At 35.4% G+C, this 24707-nt stretch overlaps 2 protein-coding genes across 2 annotated transcripts in view; both read right to left on the minus strand.

The window, feature by feature from the left end:
• The window catches only part of LOC129006006 (anoctamin-4-like), a 69677-nt gene extending 67983 nt beyond the window's left edge, over positions 1 to 1694 (minus strand). The window contains exons 1-2 of the mRNA XM_054435093.1: positions 1678 to 1694; positions 288 to 391 (exon numbers count right to left, since the gene is read on the minus strand). Of these exons, the coding sequence (XP_054291068.1) occupies positions 288 to 391; positions 1678 to 1694 (121 nt within the window). The remainder of the gene's footprint in view (positions 1 to 287; positions 392 to 1677) is intronic.
• Positions 1695 to 7132: 5438 nt separating this feature from the next.
• LOC129006007 (uncharacterized) lies at positions 7133 to 24008 on the minus strand. The gene is made up of 8 exons (XM_054435094.1): positions 23987 to 24008; positions 20376 to 20528; positions 15387 to 15547; positions 14536 to 14644; positions 11915 to 12138; positions 9552 to 9669; positions 8740 to 8892; positions 7133 to 7302 (listed from the first exon to the last, which is right to left on the minus strand). Exons 1-8 carry the CDS (start codon positions 24006 to 24008, stop codon positions 7133 to 7135), a joined length of 1110 nt encoding a protein of 369 aa, XP_054291069.1.
• Between the last annotated feature and the right edge of the window lie 699 nt (positions 24009 to 24707).

The following is a 24707-nucleotide window of genomic DNA, read 5'->3' on the forward strand; positions in this document are numbered from 1 at the left end:
GCTATGACTAACTGTGTTTTCTAAATTTACAATTCCAGCTTGTTGAATTAATGGGTATTGAATTATTGTGTTGAAAAGTTGAATTAAGTTGAAAAGGTAATATTTGTAATGTATTCAACATTTAACTGTGTGTATAGGTAAAGTTAAATTTTACAATGCTTGCTAATGGTAAACTGACGATATTCAGCTGAAATATTAAAACAAATGACTTAATAATGTTTCGTACACTGAACATCTTTTATAATTCCAGAGTTTTTTTTCAACGATATAATGTTAAATTGTCTTACTTTCTGACTGCGGCCGGTTGGTGTCGACGTCGCCGGCGGGGAAGCCGTTGGACATAGACGACGGCGGAGGTGGCGGGTGGATGGTGGTAGCTGCCGATACCACACTACCAGTAGCCACTCGACATCACTACACCACTACTGACACAGTAACTCATCGATCATCGAGTTAAAACAATGCGCGATTCAATCAGAACTTCGATCGCCATTACCACACAGTCCTGGTGGACACTCGAGGCCCGAGGCCTATACTTCACCTGCAGCCCGCACGCTGACAATCACACGTAGGCCTATAACGTCAACGTCTGCCTCGAGTATGTAACACATTCAATGTTGTGTAAATAAATGAAATATATACACTTAAGTGTTTTCTTTAGACAGCGGCGCGTTTTAAGCTAGTCAGATGGGTGGCTATAATATACATGTACGCCTACTAAGTAATCATGACCTCAGAATGGAGTGAATGCATGAATGCATGATTTATTCCATTAAATCTGCTACATGGTACAAATGTATACAATTTTTAAAATAAATTTTAAGTTTCACAAACATAAAAAAGTAATTAAGGAAACAGAAAGAAAAAATCAACAAAGTTGTGAACTTAATGTTGAATGGTTTTAAAAAACCAATAAAACGAACATAATACAAATACACTTGATGATTTTGTTGCTAGTTATAATTTGTAATTGGTCTGCAGAATCAGCAGACATAGACAAACTCTGCCTGTGCGTCTGTTGGGTTGCTATAGTCTTTTAATTTACTTAAATTTATTAATATGAAAATTTAAACGGTGAATGAATCAAAAACTAAAACAATGATTAGTTTGCATTTTATTTGAGGATGAATGATATGTAATTGACATGAAAATAATGGTAGATGTATAACGATCATTTCTGTGAGTTGCATTGCGTAGCTTAACTGACTATAAGACTACAAAAATCATTAGTTTTTAGCATAACTTCAATTAACAGCGGGTTACATTTTGAAACCAACAACTAGCTTTCACATTCATCCCAGGATCGAACCAGCGATCTTCTGATTTTAAAACGCGCTATGCAACTATTCAGTTACCTAGACGTTCCAGTGTGGATCAAAGTACGATTAGCAGAATGTTAAGAGTATTTGTGGCGATATTTCTGGAACTTGAGGTAGGGGAAAACAAAACCGTCAAACGTTTACAATTTTCAACTAAAACATACTTATTGAACATAACAATTTACTGTATAGTTGCGGTCTGAGCGCCGATGAGGAAGGACCTCTTATCTCGTAGTTGGTAGTTCCAACCTTATGTTAACGCGTGCCTAGTCCTGCTCAGTGCTTACAATACCGTCTGTTTTAGGTTATGTAAGACTTTGCAACACATCTTAATTATTTAATTATTTATCTTCGTTACCATCTGTGAGTCAGCATGAGTGTCAAATGCGGAAATTGCGACGTCTTATGTTCGTCCGGTGATACTACCGCCAAGTGTACCGCGTGCAAGTCGACGTTCCACGCCACGTGTGTGCGGGGTTTTACTATGTTTCTCAGTGCCCTACATGACTTGAAAACTGAAATTAATTCCAACACAGACGAAAGGGTATCAGTTCTTCAACAACAGTTGTCTGAGTTTAAAATGCAGTTAAACATAGTCCGGCGTACAGACGCCGTGGAGACGTCTCAACAGCATCTGGAAGAGCGATGTACCAAGTTTGAATAGGATAACGTGCGGATTCGCGACGAGCTCCAGACGAATCGCATGCAACTCGCTGACATCGAGCAGTACAGCCGTATCAACAGCCTAGAGATCACCGGCGTACCTGTAACTGCGGAGGAAGACATTTACACCTGTCTAGAGATGCTAGCCAATGTCATCGGCGTTGCATACAGGTGGGCGGACATCTCCATTGCTCATCGGCTTCGTTTGTTCTCGGATAAACTCGACCACCCTCCCATCATCGTGCAATTCACCTCGAGAACAGCGAAGGACGCCTGGCTGTCAGCGGTGAGGAACAAGAAGACCATCGAGACCAGGAAGATCGCCGCAACCCTTCGTCCAGGGAAGGTGTACGTCAATGAGCATCTGACACCTCTCAACAAAACCATCCTGGGGCGGGCCAGACGACTGAAAAAAGCAGGGAAGCTGCACTACGGAATTAATTTTTATTTTAATGTTAATCTAGATATCATAGTCTCATCAGAGTGTTGGTTGAACGGAAATTTTCAGAAGAAGATTATGCCAACTCCATATTATATTATACAGACTGTCCCAAAAGTCCCGGACCGGTTTAATATTTCCTAAACGACAACAGATAAATCAATAAAATTTTGCACATTAACACCACACTAAAAAATCTACTTTTTTAAGGAACTATCAGTTTTCTGTCATATCATGGGGACGTCCCACGAGGAGTCAGAAGGAAATCTTAAATAGGAGCATAGGTCAATATGCACATCAGTTTAAAGGGCTTAGCTAGCAGAGTTCAATGCCGGAAACCGCGCCTCGAAAGGATCACCCGTTACAAAATGGCGGCCGTTCAAAGATTTCTTGAACCTGCCATTTTGAATCTTTGAACGACTGCCATTTTTTACTCAGGCGTTCTTTTGAGCTTGAATTTACGGCATTGTAATCTACTAGTGAAGACCTTTAATTTGATGTGCATATCGACCTATGCTTACACTAACAAAAATGTTCTGACTCCTAGGGCTCTGCCCCCAAATGCAAATTAAATGAATCTTTGAACCACTGTTACTCTTGACTTGGTTGTCCGTTTGAGTTTAAATTTGCAGCATTATATTCTGCTAGTAAAGACCTTTAATCTGATGTACATGTCAACCTATGCTTCTATTTAAGATTTCCTTCTGACTCCTTGCGGGACGTCCCCATGATGTGACAGAAAATTTATATTTCCATAAAAAAGTAGATTTTTAGGTGTGATGTTGATGTACCAAATCTTGTTGATTTATCTGTTGTCGTTTAGAAAATATTAAACCGGTCCGGGACTTTTGGGACAGTCTGTATATGGAGTCTATTATAATAATAGACCTATAGTAACAGCCTATAGTTATTACCAGATTTATTTTTTTACATAATCTAAATGAAATGAATCATGCTTGTGACAATGCAGGATAATCTAACTTCTAAACAAAGAGTTTGGTTGGTGGGAGTTGCCCCTGCCTTCTAAAGGTTGATTCTACATCAATGCGATCGTGGAATTAAGGTGTAGATTATCGGCAGTTTCTTAGATTGTGTAATTTACTACATCAGTTTATCCAAGGTCTTCTTTAATCCTGACAGCAACACCGCCCCGAACACTAATAGGGAAGGAACTCTCATCTTATCGTCTGCCTAGCCCTATACAGAGACCTTCTTTACAGTACGTTTTGGGTCTTCGTCTGTTTTCTACCGGTGACGTTACGCGCGTACTGCGCAGCTTCATGAAGACTAAAAGTTTGATTAGCGCTGCAAGCTACAATGAAGGCTCGTCTTCCACTTCCAGTGACATCACTCGATAAAGACGTTGGCGAATGGAGTATAGGACTTTGATAGAGCTTCTAAGGACGTTATGATTAAATAATTTTCTTATATCTGGTTTAATCGTGTCAGCAACTCTTTCTTTATCGCTATAACCAACAATACTACTCAGATTTTAAATCGTAGGTTAGAATCGTAGGCTCATGTAGGTAGGGCTAACATTACATAGTTGTATGGCATATGTATGCTCAATAGAAAACAACGGTATTTTGATTTATTCATTGAGGTATGGGAAAAGGACAATGAAGTAGATTGGCATATTATCTCGATGTTCATCATGTTAAAACAATTCAATAGTACACAAAAACTACGTCGAGCTCATAGTCAAACCAAACAATGCCTGCTTCTGGAATGTCTAGAAATTCAAATTCATGGATCAGTCGTAATTTAATTGAATGGGGTGTAAATTGTTAATTTCGTACCCAAGCAATGTTTGTATCCAATTTCAAATTAGGCTACTAAGTTAGTTTATAACACCGAAATTACAGAAACGAGAACTGTTTAATAAATATATATTGGTTTTTTTTATAGTTCCTGTTGTTTAGTAAGTATAGGCCTAATAATGTGGCCTGGTCAAGAGATATGGCGCATGCTTTCTGTCCTGCAAAATCAGGTTCAAATGTTACCAATCACCATTGATTGACAATTTCCAAAGCAATAATGCTGTAAAAATGGTTGTTTGGACAGAAGAACCCCTTAAGCTCATGGTCCATATATAAAAAATGTATAATTATCTTAGCTGGAGAAAATTATCTGTATAGTGAAGATCGCCTTCCTTAAAGAGCTATATAGTTATTGATTTGGAGTACCATAATACACATTTAAATTAGTTCTAAAAATAGTGTTGTTGTGGGGATACAACTACAACTACATGGAACACACAAGATATCATGATGACCACCACACATAGATAGACAAACATTATTGCATGGTGGGTGACTATTATTGTACCACTATTAGTATTCCATCAAGTATGATGTTGGGACATTGAAAGATACAAAATACTCCTATGTTTTACTTATGATGATTCAAAAAAGGTTGATATATCCACAGAATAAGTTTAAGAGGGGGTCGTGGCCCTAACTTTGCCTGTATAAATAAAGAATTTTCATAAATAACTTCAAAAAACTCTCTGAAATCTGAAGTGGACACTTGCAGCTAATTGATAAGTAGAATGTTTTTGTTACTAATGAATACCGACATTTAGAAATATAATTTGTTCTCGAATTAGCTATACACTAATACACTTACTTGTAAGACTCCAGGTTCAATCTGGGCATCGGTAGGCAATTATGAGTGTTATCAGAAATTAGTAGTCTTGGGGGCACCTCAAGATTTTATAAATAATCAAACCTCATATTGATGGTCTTCATGAGGAATAAGGTATGATTACAAAATACTAATCTTAAAAAGCAAATAATATAAAACATATGACCAAAACTGTATTTTTTCGCTTTTCAATCGGATTTGTCCTTAAAAGGTGCATAATGTTCAGCTTCAAAGTCTTTCAAAAATTATATTTTAAACCAACACTAAATCTAACTAGAAACAATATTTGACAAGCAAAATCATGATAATTTCAAACTACAGTTGATAATTATTCAGTTATATTTAACCCATAAAAAATCTTTCTGTAAAAGAAAGTTGCAAGATTACTAAAGAAGTAAGGACAAAAGGCTACGATTGGATCCTAGAATAGAACTTACCAATTTATTGGACATCAGGTTGAATATTTCATTTACAGTGGGTAAAAATAGGCCAGGGCGATTACTTTAAGATTTCTTGTCATTATTTAACATTAAACTTTAAACGCCCCATTACCCACTTTTCATCATAAACCACTTTCCATCCGTTCTTTCTACAACATATTTTCAATGTTTTTTCTACAAATTTTGACTTAATGGGTAATCAATTTATTTGGTAGCTTTAACAAATATCTCAATCCTGCTAACAGACAACTCTAGTGAAATATTGCTAGGAAGTGAATGTTGCATTAAACTAAATGCTTAAATGCTTATGTGACGATATATGAACAACTAACAAAGGTTTGATCATGTTTACATATTACCTTGCGGTTTATGAAGTCATGATCACACCCAAGCAACATTCAAATCTGTAAAAAATAATTATTAAGTCTTTGTTATTTTTTAAATTTTGGAAATTAGTTAAACACTTCATTGTAGGAATATAACAAAATTTATCACTGTATGAGCAAATGAATATGGTAAATAAAACACTGCTACAAATGGTATAATTTTATATTTGAACAATTAGTTAAATAAATAAATAAATATAAATTAACTAGGCCTAAAGTGACTTGAAAGAAACTTAATGTATAATCTAATTGCATTACAAACAATAATAAACAAAACAAATAAATAAATAAATAAATAAATAAGGTAATAATAAACTATTCCTGTCTTTTAAAAAGTTACACAAATTATAGTGTGGATGTAAAGTAAAAAACAATACAAAGTAAATCAAAATATAAACTTAAATGTAGACATAAAAAGTTGATTTAAGATCCAAACTCATCCATTGCATTATTTACAGATATTAAAAGATTTCTCTAAGACTACAATACTCTCATTTTTGTTTTGTACAATTCCTACTTCGATTTAGAAAAAAATTAAATATTGGAAAAATACAGATAACTGCATCAAATAATCCGTGCAGCTTGACAAAATTTATGTTTATACAATGTTAAACAAAATTAGTAATCATTGGAGTTCAAATAAAATCAAATAAAAAGTTACTTGAAATATACAGAAAAATGTGTCTCCTTTTTTTAGAATGTTGAAATTTTTCTTTTAATTTCTACTCCAAAATGATGAAAAATTGAAAAAAATTCAATACTACTGTTACTTCATAACAGGCACTACTTTCTCATGGATTTTCTTATGCCATTCATCAAGGCATTCTGATTAATTTACTAAAAAAAATTGTTTTAATTGTTTGTTGATCTTTTGTAAATAGAGAAGGTAAGGTGCAACTTAACACATTTTAAAATATGAAGATGCGTACTACAGAACATATAAACAGAGTCATCATATTAAGGATATTTTACTAATTTGTACTAAAACTGAGGGAAAATTCATGTAACCCTCTCATGAGTATGGTATGCTATTGCAAGATATAGTTTAGTTTAGTTTATCCTATTCAATAGAAGTACAGGTTCACAAGTTTTGAATCGGCTCATTTATTTGTAAATTGACATCAAGACATACTGTACTTAATTTTGTGTTGTGTAATTCCCAAATGTGATCGTCATCGTAGTGATGTAGAAAAATATACTGCAATTAGTGTTTCAGACTTTCAACTACCTGAATTCAACTCAAACTGGCAAAGGGATGCGGGTGACAGCTTCGGGGAGAGCTGGGATTGATGGAGATGTTACGCTGCCTGCACCAGAATAGCAAGTCAACATGTAGTCTAAACGAAACCCATGTCCTGTCACATTCTCATTTGTATGAAACCGCAAGATCAGTGGTCCGTTGGTTTTGTCTGGAAAAAATAAATAGGTCATACGATTATTTTCTTCCTCCCCTTCTCAAATAGATCATCACTAAAAGATGGTATAGGTGATTCGGTAGTGCAAAAGAATATTACGGGGTGCATTGCAGTTATTTTGTGTGTTTGCAGCCTGGTACCAGCAATTAATTTCATCAGTACAGTTCACTCTTGTAGTGTAACCTTGCTTTCCTGTATATGTTCCATGGATAGACCAGAGTGGTAACATCAGTGATAAGATAAGTGTAGGTGGATGGTCTTGAACCTGCAATGTCTGTCTTATCAGTTCAATACAATAGTGTGTTCAGTGTGGAAATATACTAGAACTAAAACATTACCAGGAACTATAGATTGTTAAGACAATCTTAATCTGGAACTTTCAAATATAATTTATCATATAGATATGAAATCTAATTTCTTACAAATAATGATCAACAAATATACTGTTCATTGGTTGGTTATCATATCTACCAAACAATAGTGTACACATGAAATAAGAAGATGCTGTAAAGTCTAGTGCAAACAGCCAGTTTCAATGAAAACCTTAAAATATGACACCCCTTTAAACAATTCCAACACAGTATTGGATGTGTTGGATCCACCCCTTGAAGTTGAGGGATGAGTCAGAGATTTACTTATACCTCTTTTAGCGAATTTCTTACATAGGGAATAAGCTATTACCGTTGTATTCATGATAAGACCTGGACCCGGGACCAATTTACTTTTTCATTTTGAGGTTCCTAGAGGTCAAAAACATCATCCGTTCAAATTCATATATATATATATGCGTGTGTGTGTGTGTGTGTCTGTTAGCACAATAACTCGACAAAAATTATCTGATTTTGATGAAATTTTGTATAAACCTGTAAACCTATATTTATTCGAATGAGATTGCGAACCAGCATTATTAGACTATGGAAACGGGGGTTTATGGGGGGTTTTGGTATCCCATTTTTGACCCTAAAAACATAAAATTTTGCAATTTCTTTTGAAACCATTTTTTTATCGAGTTATCGCGCTGTATATATATATATATATTAACGGAGGGTGTTTTTGGCCTCTGGGGACATCAACACGAAAAAGAAAAATGGTCCCGGGTCTAGGTCTTACCATGAGACCTACGGTAATAGCTTATTCCCTATATGGGAAATTCGATAAAAGAGGTTAACTTGGGGTCTCAAACGGCCCCCACAATGATGAAAGCTACAGAACATTTAAACTAGAGTCATCATAAATTAAAGGATACTTTACTTAATTTGTACCAAATCTGAGGGACCAAATTTAAATTTAAATTTGTCTTATAGGGTCAAGCCCATATTGATGGACACCAATGGGTCGAGGAGACATTTACTTAGTTATTCTTTCCCTTCTCTTGGGCAAAGTCTACTTATTTCCATGTAGCCAACAAATGACACTTGTAACTAAACTTACCTTCAACAGGAGAGTTTTTAGAGTAGTCAATGGTAGTAGAACCATCATTGAGTTTGTAGCCACAAAGTTTGATAGTGGATGTTGAGATATAGTCATCAGGACAGTCAAAACTTTCAGCTCCTGCCTGTCCCTCAGGTACAGTGGATGTTCCGTCTGAGGATAAATAAACCAGAAGAATGTTGCGGTATTAACCTCAATACAGGTGAGTTAGTGAGGATAGCGTTGAAGGACAAAAAACCCTTCCCCAGTGGCTATACCCGTATGGTTCTGTAGAACGTCCAAAGACTTATAAAACCATTATTTTCCTCACTGTATGCACAAAAAATATCTATACAAGCTGCATTTTTTGTGGATTTGACAGAACTTTGGAGAAAAGTAAATAAGGGCTCCTACCTTAATACATATATAATATGTTTCTTGAGTTTAAAGAGTATTTTTAGATGCATTGGATTTGAGTACAGTACCAGCAGAAATATTGATGTGTAAACTAAGTATTTTACTCTTACAACTTCATACTATTGATATTACCATAAACAAATAGAATAAATATAGACTGTCAAAGGAAGGTTCCGGTGGCCACCGCTGCAGGCGAGGAGCGCAGGAGCCGTATGCGACTAGCAGACGCTGCAACGGTGTGCGCCGTAATTACACGGCAAACCTAGTGGTGGACGCCAGAACTTATGCTAACTGCAGCATAGCTGAAGGTCTATATTTATTCTATTTGTCTATGATATTACTTACAACTGAAACTGAATCAAGGGTCATTTTTAGTTATCATTATCTTTACAATGCCATATTATCCAGTAGCTTACCACTTTCACGGTTAACAATTTGAAATGGGTATTCCATTCCGCCAGCTGCGTTGGAATACACAATCCCACACTGTCCATCTGGTGATTTCTTGAAGCATATTGCATAATCAAGATTGTTCTGAAAATAAACCTCAGTCAAAATATGTATACTATAGATCAGCATGGAGCTTATTGAAAGTAGAATGAACTAAGAATTAAAGAAGATTTTAAAATTTTTTTAATGTCAGTATAGTTGGAGAAGTTTTTTTTATTAGTTGAAGCCACTAACTTTTTAATGAGCTAGTATCTTCAATCAATATAAATTTAACAGAAATTATAGGACTTGAAAAAAATCTTAGAGTGTAAAATGTTTGATGAAATACTTAAAAATAGATGGGTTTATCTTTAGTTTGATTATTCATTTAGTCATCTTATAATTTTAATTTTTTGTGAAAATGCTTGTGTATGCTAAATACAGGGTGATTACTGGGAAACGCATGTTTTTGACTTGCGTAGTATACAAGGAATATCGTTCGGCGACAGCCAAAAGTTGTTGCACTGTGGGGGGGAAGAGTGCAGTTTCAATTATTGCCGAGATGTGGAACCTTGAGCATTGTACGTTTGTCATGCGACAATATTACGCAAATGGTGAATCTCTCACTCAGACTCAGCGAGACTTTCGTGCACATTTTAACATTGCACGGCATGGTGCTATCCCTGATCGTCACGATATTGGGTTGGATACATAATGTTAACACAACTGGATCTTTGATTAAGAAGAAACCTCCTGGACCGGTAAGGACAGTCACCCCTGAGACAGTTGAAAGAGTGCGCCTTGCAACAGTTCAGAGTCCCAGCCGGTCAATTCAAAAGCGGGCATCTGCTCTTGGACTTCGCCCATCCATTGTGAGAAAGATTTTGGTCAAAGATCTTAAATTTCATTCTTTCAAGCTGGCAGTATGTCATCAATTGAGTCAAGCAGATAAGAGGCAACGTGTAAATTTTTGTAACAATGAGTGAAGTTTTAGATGAAAACGACAAAGCAGCTATCCTTATGAGTGATGAAGCGCATTTTCACTTGGAAAGAGCAGTCAACAATCAGATTTTACGATTTTGGTGTGCAAAAAATCCTCAAAAACGTAACTGAGAGACCTCTTCATAGATTAGGTGTGACTGTGGTATGCGGTTAGTGAAAAGGGATCATTGGTCCTTATTTTTTTTAAGACAACGATGGCGGAGCAGTGAGAGTAAATGCACAACAGGACCTAGAAATGTTGGAAGAATATTTCTTGCCAGAACTGCGCTGTCAATGTGTAGAGATGTGTAATGTATGGTTCCAACGAGATGGGGCAACAACCCATGCGGCTCGCATTAGTATGGAATTCCTTCGGCGAACATTCCCTACAAGAGTTATCTTGCATTTTGGTGATGTCACTTGGCCTTCTCGCTCACCGGATCTTACAATTCCAGATTTCTTTCTATGGGGATTTTTGAAATCTAGAGTTTACATAAACAAACCACAAACAATTCAGGAACTTAAAGAAACTATTTGCCAGGAAATTAGCGCTATTCCTAGAGATATGTTAGCAAAACCCGAAGCAAGTTTTTAGGAACGCCTTCAACACTATAAACAAGCAGAACAAGGCGACCTTAGTGTTGTAATGTTTAAATGCTAAATTTTAAGTAATTTTATTCTGAAATTGCCTATTGTGTACACTGTTTTTCCACTCATAAATATATTTTTTGCTCTGAATCTCCCGAGTACTCGTTATTTGAAAAACATTTGTTTCTCGGTAATCACCCTGTAAATCAGACAAATATATATAATAATCATCAATCAAAATCCACTTGCAAGAAACCAATAAGAAGTGAGTGAGATGAACTTAGGTAGCAAGGTAACCTCAACTTGAAGGTATTATCAAACTATCGTAGCAAATACCACAAACATCAACAACAACACCACAAACCACAAACATCACAAGACTAAAAATACCCTTCAGTACCCTCAAACAGCTCATGGTAAAAAAAAAATATCTATATATTTACTTGGGATCAACCCAGTAAAATTGATCCCAAAGTTAACAGATTAAATCAACAACTATATTACACAAAACTATTTGAAATTAATTTGTTTATGAATGAGGGCTAGATACATTTTTTGTTCCAAAATTGTCTAGGGGAATGATAATTTGGTAAAACTAGCCAAACAAATAGAACATACAAATGAATACATTAGTGAACACCTAAAAAACCACACATTTGATTTATTACCATTTTCTAATTCAGTAAACTTCACAAGACTAGGTAACCTTCCTAACTTCCCCTCTGAACATTAAAAAAAGCTTCAAACAACCAAAAATCCATACAAAAAAAGGGTCATTTACAAAATATCCAGAGGATGAGCCTGTAGGGGCTGGATCATAGTTGAAGGACTCTACGCTGCCTCTAGGTTCTGTGTAGTACTGAAGACAGTTGCGAGGGGCTAGTAGGGGATGGCCAAGGGTCATTTGGGTCACCCTGACCCTTAGGTCACGGGGAACTCCTTGGGCTCCGGACGACAACAGTGTTAGTGAGACTGGGCCTTCCGTCTCATCCACATCAACGTACACTACATGCAACAGTAAGTGAAGAGTGGATAGATCATAGGAAATTCAATTCAATTCAATTTGTTTTATTGGCCATTAGTAATCTATATTTTCACTCACTTTCTACAAACGCTTAGACATTAAGTTTCACACATATCAACACTTTGTCAGGGTCAAACAATTTATTTCTTGTCTGGGGGTATCATTCTGAGGATAGAATCGTAGAGGGTAAGAATCCAGGTCATACATAAACAGTTTTCTGAAATGTTAGGTGTATTAGCAGTGGTAAGATTGTGACTTCTATTACTGATAAATATCATCACGCTCTGTCTATTTTAATTTAACTCCAATGAGTAACTCTTATCATGAGGGGTGGATTTCTGTTCAAGGGCAAACTCAAAATCTTTCAGATTAATACAATATAGTGACATTGTCAGTGCCTGCGGGGTTGGATTCCAGGACAGCATGATTTCTCTACCCCTTCATCAAGACTAGAAACAATCAACTCTATTCACATCCAATTAATCTTACTCCTGAGTACAAAGTACTTAATAAAAAAAAGAAATGAGTTAAAATTAGTTGGAGCAAAGTTGGGACAAATCATTAGGTGGGGATTGTAATCAAAATTCCAGTCATTTGAAGTTGAACCCACAACACTACTGCTTAAGAGTGCATGGCAGTTTAACCACTTTCCTTCCATAACAAAAAAAAAAAAAAAATCGCGAGGGGGGGTGGTTGTGACGCTTAGCGCCACTATTTTATATAGTGCCACACAACTAAATCGCTGGCCTTGCGATCGGCGCGCCTCCTTCGGTCTGCCACTTGCCTTTTTTCGAGAAACGTCAAGGAGCTACGAAATCGAGTTTTCCTCCGTCTTGTCTGTCGCCGGTCTTCGTTCCCTTCGTTGGATTTTCTGATCGTCCGTTTACTGAGATCGACATGCCCTCGTTTTATCAGGATGAGTCTATAATTATTAAGTAGAGCTAAGACTAGGATGACAGGCTAGATTAACAATATAAGGGGAAGCCGGCAGGCTTTCGCCCCACTCGCAGAAATGTAATTCCAAAATAATGATTACCTCGCTTAACGAGGTAATCATTCCTAGACATGCAATAATCACCACGTTGAAAGTTTAAGTATTAATTCATTCAGGAATCGCCTTATGAGTCCAAATTGGTTCAGTAACGAGTTAGGGAACGAAATTTACCTGTTTTATCATCATTTCCGTTTTACACTAATTAGCAGTTTAGTTTGGAAGGTTAGCTATAGTTCTGTTTAATAGTTAAAAATAAGTAATCAAAGCATCTTGGCCTGCTTCTGGTCTGGGTAAAGATTTCCGCCCTATGGTTCCCCAACAACGTTTCCAATTAAATTGTCATTTTAAGATGGTAGTAGAGTACAGCACGTTCTTAATTGCAACATGCTAGGGTACTCCAGGCCCTAGCACCCACAGCAGCCAATTACCAACACATTTAACTTAATTACAATTAATACATCACATCACCACAGAAACCATAACCAGTTTTCACCCCCAATTATCTCTCCTTAGGGCCACAGAGTGCATGGCAGTTTAACTGAGTACCTATCAAAACTATCGGCCAGTTCAATTGATTTATGCTGAAATCTTGTTTATTTACTTAAATAACAATATAAATTGGTGTAAATACCTGCTTCTATGTAATCCAAATTGTTGCAAAGGCACACAACTAGTTTCGACTTCACGAAGAAGTAATCTTCAGGCGTCCAGGGGATGTCAAAATCACTTCATCAGATACACATACAGTATTGTACATTTACACACAAACACATATACGAACAACATAGTTTCCAAAAAAGGTACATTTACAACGAGTGGGAGACGAATAAAAATAGTAACTTAGGGATGATGTGTCATGACGAGAAGGACGCTACTGTTTGGACGCTACATTCATCTTTCGTGAAGCATCATCCCTAAGTTACCATTTTTATTCGTCTCCCACTCGTTGTAAATGTGCATTTTTTTTGTAACTATGTTCGTGTTTGTGTGCGTATTTGTGTGTAAATGTACCTACAGTATGTGTATCAACGACCTTCTGAAGGAGTGATTTTGACATCCCCTGGACACCTGAAGATGACTTCTTCGTGAAATGGAAACTAGTTTTGCAGCAATTTGAATTACATAGAAGCAGGTATTTACACCAATTTATATATTCAACGGAATCTGGAGGCTAACATCAAAAATGCAATTAAATAACAAGTTTTAGTGTTTTACTGTATGACTGTTTATCATAAATAAACCGACTGTATGATATCAGTGAAATGTTGAACACAAGGCAATCTGTCAGGGACTATGAGTAAATGGTGACCAGTTTGTTTTGAGAGAAATTAATGTAATTAAATTTATAATCTGAAATCTTGAATAAAGAAGTGAGAGCACTCACCATGTTTGCCAGAGTTAAAGCCACAGATCGCAGGAATTATGTCATTTCTATTCTGCCCAGTCACTACAAACCTGTCCACAACACAGTTCCCTTCCACAGGTCCTGCAAGCTGCAAAACAAATGTTATTAAAGGTATCCATCTAAAAATGTGTTGGTAATACGTTTTCCATACCAAACCAACAATTTTGTAACATGCATACAAACACTGTGTCCTTTGTGACTTTGCCTCAAAAATCTAACATGTTCAAAAGTTGAAATCTCAAAAAACTAAACCTGACACTAACCTGACATGTTGGTATTCTTATGCATTATAGTTTGATTACATGTAAGATTGATAACGATTAGAGTTATCATGTTATGCTGATATCATGTCAATATGCTTTCATCTTCAGAATATTATCCAAAATATTAAATATCATATAAAACTTGGTAACAACAGAATATAGTCCCAAGAAAACATAGTGTAGTCCCAACACAGGTATTGTCTACTAATCTACTATGGTAATAAAGCTTTCACAATGTGACTTAAAATAGGTTTTATAGTATGACAATTTATGTACATTAAAGGTCTAAAACAAGTAATACTGTAACCACCAAGCAAGCTAGTTCAAATTTGACACCATCATTACATTCTTACCTTCATCACTATTATTCTAGATTATTAAATAAATCTACACTTTCAATTATGAATGACTATTGTACACACTTGGTAATTAACATAGAGTGACTTATTTTCATAAAACATGAGCCTTCCATTTAAAAGTCCAGCAAAAACTTCTTTACCACTTTATTCAAACCATCTTTACCACATTTCATAAAGGACAAATAAATTAAAACAATGTGAAAACAACCTGAAAGTTGTCGAATGAGAGTCTGAATTGAACGACGCTGGGGTGAGACTTGTAGATGGTGATGGAGCAGATATATACTCCAGAGTCCATGTCTTGGGAGACCGCAGCGGAAGTGATGTAAGTGTTGTTGACTACTGAGCTTTCCCCACATGTCCTTACCACTGGAAGGTAAACATAACAACTCCTTAGATTAAATAAAGTTACTGATGCTTTCCTATTATGATAATGATTTGTATCAAATGCTGAACTATAAAATATTATATTTTACTTATATCTTCAATTATGTTTCTCTTGTAGGGTATGTGTTTTTAACTTTAAGTTATTGTGTAGCTGTTTATGTAGCTGGTGTTGTAGGGATTGTTTTGATTAGTAAAAGACTTACATAAAAAATAAAAGATTTACATTTACATACAAACACAACATGCACAATTGAGATGAGCCACATAATTCTTTAATTGTTATCATTCAGTGGTTGTTTCATGAAGGGGGGGGGCTAAAGCCGCCTGGAATTATAAATTTAAACATACATTTTATCGTAAAAACGTGAAAGAGGTTTTTGGACACTGTTCTAGATGATAAAATGGTTTTAAAAGTCACCTAACAGCTTAAAAAGTAGAGGCGCCCCTAGAGTTAGCCCGATCTTGACAAGGTCCTAGTACCACCGCTGTTATCATTGTCTGTGTAAAAATGGTATGTTATAACCACCGTTACACATACATGATCACATATCATGTCTGGTTGGTAGACATGATCTACGTTAAAAGAAGCAATCTGTTATCGTAAATTTTTAGTGGTCAAATACTGATGGAATTATCTTTGTATGTGTTAATATTATCTTTGGACTATTAAGTATCAATTTGGACGATGTAAATCAGTGCTGTAAGTTGATTTTATTATTAGCTAAAGCTTTGATAACCGCAAAACCGAGACTGATAAGACATTGCGGCAGCGTGTTTTGTACGATTGCGCAATCATCCCCGCGCAGCCGTGTTCAGGACTACCAGTTACAGTGAATTCTGCCCAGCCGATGCTCCCTGCCACTGCCGACGCTGAGCCGCTGACAGCGTATTTAAGCCTACACTTTCAGCGAAGCAACTACCACGTCACTCAAACGAAGGTGTACCATCTCAGGTATTGCAGGCGCACTCCATTGGTAAACTGTGCACACACTTTCCCATCTTATTATTTTATTCTCTATGGAATGACCAGGCGATTTAATGGTTGGTTGTACGGTCTATTCTCTGTAGTTGAACAAATTTTTGTACTGAGACGGAAAGTTTAATTTCTGAATTCTGTCTCCAATTAAGTAAGCTTGTAGCTAATAGTGAATTGAATTGTTTTGATCACCTAATTAATGTCACAGCAAAAGTTGTTTTGGAATTTAATGTTATACGTGGTGAGCATCTAGATACCAATCAGAGATTAAAAGATGCCAAGTACAAAATAAAAGAGTTGGAAGGCTTCCTGGACGAGTCCAAGCAAAATTTTTGGTTGAAATTAATTAAGTGAATCTTTGGTTGTGTTGTAAATGATTATCTTATAAGTGAAAAACAAACTCTGGAATGTAGGATACATGACAGCTTAAGAAAGGTTTCAAGTAAAAGTATAAAAGATAGAGACTTGCAATCTAAGTTTGATACACTTGTTGAAGATTATGATAGGCTACAATGTGTGAATAGTAAATTCATTGTAGAAAACAGTCGATTAAAGAAACTGCTTGACAAGAAATTGTTAGAAGCAAGTGGCTAGCAGCAAAACTTTGTGATGTGCCTGAAACTCTCAACAACCTGAAAGCTACAATGATAACAAAAGTAAGTGGTTATCAGACAATCTATTTTCGTCATACTTTAATTTGTTTAATTCTGAGTAAAGATGTAATATTTATGGGAGCATCAGTTACCCACATTCTAAAGCTATAAAATAAGATACAAGTTGAAGCGGTGCTATCTGAATTGGATTTTAAAAACAAGTGACTTGTTTTCTTCTGTTTAAACAACTCTCTAGATGATGGAGGTGGAACCCACTGGAGTCTGTTAGTGCTAGATACAGTCTCAAACACTGCTGTGCACTACGAATCAACCCAAGGCATGAACAGACACCATGCTGAGATTCTGATAGAGAATCTAACCATATACTCCAACGTCAAACTTGTAGGGTTTAGTGTGGCCCAACAGACAGCCAGCTATGAGTGTGGGCTACATGTCATTGTCAACGCTTGGCTGCTGTTAGTGCAACTCTGCTCAGAGACTTCAGCTCCTACCTTCCCACATCCTAATAACCCACAGATTATGACAACCACTGAGACCGCTTCTACCAACAGAAATATTAAGAATAAAACTACTTAAAGTCCGGTTTCATAATTGATCAAACATGGTTCTAAGAACAAAACTACAAACAAAGAAAATCCCTAAGCATGTAAACTAGACAAAGACATTTCCACTCCTCTCCAAGCACCAAAATAATAAAAAGAATATTCTTATTTTAGCAGACAGTCATGGGAGATACCTTAGTAAAAACCTAGCATCTATCATGGCAGGGGAATGACTACAATATAAACTGTATTTTTAAACCAAGCGCTACGATGGAAAAGGTTTTATAAAAGTAGAAGAACTTACCAAATTATTTATGAAAGCCAATGTGATAGGAGGATCGAATAATGAAATTGTGCAGGCTGAGTTAAGCTACAATAAGAACAATTTTGAACAAGACAAATCACAAAAATGTCATTGTCTCTGCTCTGCCTTATAGACATAGACACACCAGGATTGAATAGAAGAATAACCTATATAAATATGGACCAGCACTGAAGAGTCTGTAGGAGAATACAGTGGGGAGTGATAAGTGAAGTGGGGAGAGCAAGCCCTATTGTATTGTTTCCATCAAAAAATAACACAGAGGGACTTCACTTTAAACTCCCCGCTCGTGCTAGGTATGGAAGAAAAATAATACAACCTAAAAACATTTTTGTCAATAAATATAACAGTAAAATAAAAATATTGAATCAGAACATTCAACATTTAGCAAGCCGCATCGAACCACTAGAAATTATTTTAAACTAAAGTAACCCCGATACAGTAGTTTTAACAGATCATAAATTAAATCAAAATGAGATCTCTAGATTGCATGTAAATAAATTAAAATTACTTTCTCATTATTGCCGCACCATCTCGACGGGTGGTGGTGTTGCCATCTTTGAGCGTGGAGCTGTAAAGTGGAGTCCAGTTGTTATTCCTGAAGTGTCCTTACATGAAGAAAAACAGTTTGAGAGCAGAATGTTTGTTTTAAATCTGATACTGGGTCATTCTAAAGTACTTAATTTCTAAAGTTTCATTTTTAGGGAATTTCCCATGCAGGGAATAAGCTATTACCGTAGGTCTCGTGGTGAGACAAGATCCAGGACCGATTTACTAATTCGTTTTGAGGTCCCCAGAGGCCAAAAACACCATCCTTTCAAATTCATATATATATATGTCCGTTAGCGCGATAACTATAGAGCAAAAATGATCCGATTTTGATTAAATTTGGCACAAACGTGTAAACCTACGTTTATTCAAACGAGTTTGCGAACCAGCATAATCGGACTATGGGAACGGGGTTTTATGAGGTAAAAATAGATTTTTCCCATTTTTTACCATAAAAACACAAAATTTCATATTTCTCTCCAAACTATTTTGTAGGGCTTAAAAAAAGAATTAATTTTGTATATTGAAGCATTGTTGTGTGCCCAACAGTTTGGGAGATAATTTAAAAAAAATGTAAATTTAAAATTCCCATGTTATTCTTACGGAGAATAAATCAACTGTTTAGTTTACTTGTTTATTTAACCAAATTTGGAAATTTTGTTTGTTTCATTCTAAGCTATCAACATTCAATAAAAAAACACACCTCAATATCTTCCCTGTACCAGCAAACCTAAGTACTCACCAAAATTAATGTTATTTAGATAGGAAACAAATCTGACAACGTTAAGGAAATATTTTAGTAGAAATCCAGCCAGGTAAATGGAAATTCGCTTAGTCTGCAGGTTGGCTGCGGCGGGTTATTTTTACATCGGCTAAGCAAGCTATTAGACATTGTACTAGCTAGGAATAAATATATTATAGTGGCTGGTGACATAAATATTAACACATTATGAAATGATAGGAATGCCGATCTAAACTCCGTTATAGTTAGACATGAATTTAAATATCTGGTTGATTTTCCCACAAGGGTAGTAGGGCCCTCGGAATCTGCATAAAAAAGCAAATTGATCAAACATAAGAACCTAATCCTAATCTAAACCTAATCTAAAAATAGAGGGACTGGTTACATATCTGTATGATCATGATGCCCAAATTTTGACCTTTGATAAATTCTCGCGGTCCTGTAGACTTAAATATCGTCTTCCATGATCGTGGCAATATATGAACATATCCCACGGTCGTGAGGATACTATCGTCTAGCGGGAATGAAGCAAAATCATCATAATGTCCTGCGGTTGTGTGAACATTTTCATCGTCTTCTGCGATCGTGGTAAAATTCTGCTCATCCCTGGCGGTCGTGTATAGACATATTATCATGTACCGCGGTAAGGGAAACGTCACTGTTGTAATGTGTGATCACGGTAAATTGAAAATTCCAGGTATAAATGCAAAATTCACGCATAATTCCCGGTTCAAAAAACTTACATATAAATCCCAATTTCCCGGTTGGTGGACACCCTGTTATATAAAAATATTGCGAAGGGGCACTACTATAAGTTGTGCCTAGTGCGCTAACAGTGTCAAAAACGGGCTTGAGTTTACATTGTTTCATCTGTGTTGTTGAAAAAAGATAACTCAATGGATAATGCTTGCTAAAGGCAATCATTAAAGTCAAAATTTGCGACTGTAACAATCTTTAAACCTCTGCCATAGAAGTTGCTTATCTTGAAAAGCCTCTACAAATTATCTATACCAAATTGACACAACTGTTTAGAATTATTTCTTATTATTTTGATTGTAATCTCACCAAAGCAGCAGACACCGAAGCCTTGGGCACATGAACCGTGGGGCTGCCCTCCCAAACTATGACATTCTGAGGAATGGTAACAAACTCCCACCATACCCTCCTCTGAGTAACACAGCTCATTGGTGAAGTTAACAATGGTGAAAATGTTCAAGACTGAAATACCAATCCAGACTTTAGAACAAGATTCTATGCATGTTTAACTGTGATTAAAAGATACCTGTAGAATAATTCTTGTACTAATTTTAGTTACCACTGTAAACTGGTTGGTTCATTCTGTGAATAAATTATTTGAATTGAACCCAACAAATTGTTTGGACACTTGCTTTCCAAAATCCAATAATTATTACTAAAAATCATTTCATTACAACTCAAAAGGTCGGGTTTCTTTATACATTTTTTCATTCCAGTACACATAAATATATCAGTACTTTTCATCTACAAGTTACAACATAAGCTTAAGAGGATCCACAAAACAAGGATATTAACTTTCAGGAGGCTGATGAAGTTTTAACTGCTTAATAAAACTATAGTTCGGCCACTTAGAAAGCAACCTGTGCACTAATGCTAACCAATGCTAGAGGAGGTTGCTTTCTAAAAAAACTAAGATTTTTTATTATAATTTTTGTTAAGATTTTATTGTGCATCCCATATACATTTTACTTTGTTTACATTATTTTAAATTCCATTTTAAACTTTATATCCAAAGTCAAATTGTAGAATCTTTGTGTTTCAACTGAAAATTTTACAATTTGACGAGTCCAATTTGGATATAATGTTTTAGTATACCACTTGAAAATGCCACATTTGGCAAAACATATGTAGTGGATTATAAAACACTATATTTGAACTGCAAGACGAGGTATGTGATAGTTTAGAGTTTACATTTTACTACAACATATTTTGAAGAATTTGTAAAGAAAACTCAAAATTAACATGAACAAATTACTTTTTCCTACAGTTACCTAACAATGTACATGTTTTCTCACTGATTTAAGAAAGCAAAGTGGCCAATTCGCTCATCAGTGAGAGTGAGACAATGTTAACATTGTCTCACTCTAATTACTTTGTCTCACTCCAGATTTGCAACGTGAAGGCACGAACTAGTGAGCGCGTAACATGCAGGCAACGCCGTATGCGCGCGAAATACGTTGGCAGCACTGGCTGTAAATCAGCTGGTCAGCTGTTGTACTGTTGTATTTGTCACTTCACATTAAATGTTATATTTAAAGTTCACTTCTGTGTAAAAATAGGTTATGTTTCTTCACAAATTTATTTGTTTTATGGTAACTGTAGGAAAAGTATAATGTGCAACTCGAGTTCAAAGTACAATTGCCTCAATCGAGAAACCATTCCTCACTCGCCTACGGCTCGTGAGTAAGGATTTCTCTCGAGTGAGTCAATTGCTCACTTTTCTCACTAGTTGCACAAATAACTATTGTTATTACAGGATACACAATGTTTATCTCCACAAATATTAAGGCTTACAGTGGATTCTTATACAATTATTATAAGGGATGGAAAAGTATTTTTAATATACTAAGTCTGTGTGTGAATAAGAGCCTTTTAGTACTGTTTACAAGGTCTTAGTATCATCACTGCCAAAAATGGGTAAAAGTATTTTATGTTTAATGAATATTGCAGAGTAGGATGGTATGTATAAACTGCATACTTACGTTTAGCAATTTTATCAGCACCGACTTTGATATCAATTCCAGATTTCTTAGTTGGCTGAACTGTATTGTTTGCTGAAATAGTTTTATTTCTTTTCTTTATGGAAAAGTGCAATTTATATGGATCTGTAGTATTGAGTTTCTGTATTTTTGCTTTGTACTTCATAATTTTCACATTATGAGCAGTAACATCTTTATTAGTTTGTTTTTGTGTCAATTGAACATTATTTTTAATACGAGAACTGTGACTTCCAAAGTGATCAACCAGCACAAATTTATTTCCATCGATTTCATTACTTATCTTTTTGTAATATTTTAATGATCTTTCACTTGAAGTCACATTGTGTTTTGGAAGGTAAATTGTTCGAGTTTCGGATCCATTGTTCTGAATTCGGATAATGTTTACATCATCAAATGAATGTCCAGAACAAAGCACTACTTTAAGCACTGCAGACAACATGAAACTTTTGAATAACTTATTCATCATTTTAGGCACCTAAAAAGTCGTATAAATTAGTTCTTTTTGTTCTTATACTTTGAGTATGATAGTATGTGAGTGCCTTGATCTTCATCTGTTTGTGTACATATTGACCGAGAAAGGAACTACCAGCCAGATTAACAAGAACACGTAGCAGAGCCGGCCTTCGGTGGAGGGGGCACAGTGCAAACATTTAGAGTGGGGCCCCTTACTACCAAAAACGTAGTATACCATCAATACTAACAAACTCTCAATGTGAAATACTAGTATTCCTGCTCCCCCCTTTTTATTTTTGATAATTGTCGTAAAATTCAAAGATAATAGTAACAAATTCAATGATTTTTAACAATTTTTTTGTATTTTCACCAAACGCAGGGCCCCCCGAGGCTTGAGGTCCTGTACGGCTGCACCTTTCGCAAGTGCCTAAGGCTGGCTCTACTACCTTGTTATTTTGACAAATTAAAAAAAGTATTTCTCACAAATCAACCTTTGTTCATTGTATTTTTCAGCATCAAATTTCCCATAAAATTTACTTTTGTGAAAAACCTTAGCTGAATCCAAACTATCCACTACTAAGTAGTCAACAGCTTTCCAACATGATGTTAATTTCTGTTGGACTGAGCCCTGCTTGGAGTAAAAGATCAAATTTACTGCTTTGGCAATCTGTGTAAATCTATATAAACTTTGATTTAGCTTGTTTTAATTTAGTTTTGAACCACTCTTTACATTGAGTGGAAAATTGTATTAGGCTTACAATTTTAACTTAGATAAGAATCATTTAGTAATATCCTATAAAAATTTAGTGATGAAAAATGCTCAACATATATTAAACAAAACAGAAAAATCAAACTGCCAAACATGAAAAAAATCTTCATAATTAGCAAAACAAATACTCTACAACCCTTGTTCAGCAAAATGTTTACCATTCTATTTTGACCCAGAATACAGTAGGATCTTTATTCGACTCATTAGACAAATATACTAAGAAAACTGTAATTTTTACTCTTAACGTTATGAAACACAAAACAAACAACTTCAACTTCCAATTCACAGATCATCAGCATATCAGAGGACTCCTTCATTCCAAGATATTTGTCTTTTTAATGCTTTGCTGCTTATTATAATCAGATGCATGCCTAACTAAATATATGAAAAAATGTTTATAATTTTTGCTATAAAAATGTTTTTTTAACGCCAGTGAGTATTCAAATTTTTAATTATTGTTATCTTGTATATTTTTTATACTGACTCATTGCTTATTATTTTTACTTACTGGTTTATTATTGTTTATTTTAGATTTCGCTGTAACTTAATCTCCTATCATTAAGGGTTTACCTTATTATGTGGTGTACTTAAATAGGATCCACCAAGAACTGACCTATAGCAGTGAGTAAGGAAGGGTAAGATACTCCTACTCACAACAAGTAAGTAGCACTTGTCAATGTCAATGCCACACTACTCACAATAGCTCCAGGCTGGAATCATGTGGGACACTATACACGCTCTGTTGGCTCCAGACCTTGATTCGCTTCTTACACACTGTCTCACTATGCCATTATCCACACTTAATTAATTCCAACAGCAATATTGTCATCATCTTTGTGTATGTGACCTGTTTTGGTTTCGAGACTACAATTATTTACCTTTCTTTTACATGAGTTATTATATTATTCAAATTTCCTTCATGGTTAACTATTTCTGGATTTTGAACATACCACAATTTTTAAAATGTTTTTACTTTACCATTATTGGGCTAGGATTATTGTTTGGTTATTTTTGGCAACTCTTAATGCCACCTTTAGTGTGTCAAACAGCTGATAAAAATAACATCATTTTTGTCATTATTGACTATTGAAAGTACAACTGGGGTGGTAATAATCTATTACCACCATTGTCTTTTTTAGTTTTTATTTTAGCTATAGTTGACTGACGTTTTCCAGCAATGTAACCGCATTTTATGGAAATAAAATTTCTTGATTCTTGATTATTAAGGTTAACTTAAATGTTCCACCATAATTGTGAGTGTGTATTTTCTAGTCATTAATTTATAGTAGTTTACGCAACGATCGCGTAAAGATATTGTTAATGACATTAGTAGAAAATTTATGGTACAAGCCTTAGCGAGTGCCTTAAAAACTTAGTGCCGTAGAAAATAGTGTCGTTAACACTATTTACCCGAGTTGC

This window comes from Macrosteles quadrilineatus, unplaced genomic scaffold, assembly GCF_028750875.1.
Source record: "Macrosteles quadrilineatus isolate MER2022 unplaced genomic scaffold, UCM_ALF_1.0 Scaffold_54__1_contigs__length_841927, whole genome shotgun sequence".
In the NCBI taxonomy this organism is placed as follows: Eukaryota; Metazoa; Arthropoda; class Insecta; order Hemiptera; family Cicadellidae; genus Macrosteles; species Macrosteles quadrilineatus.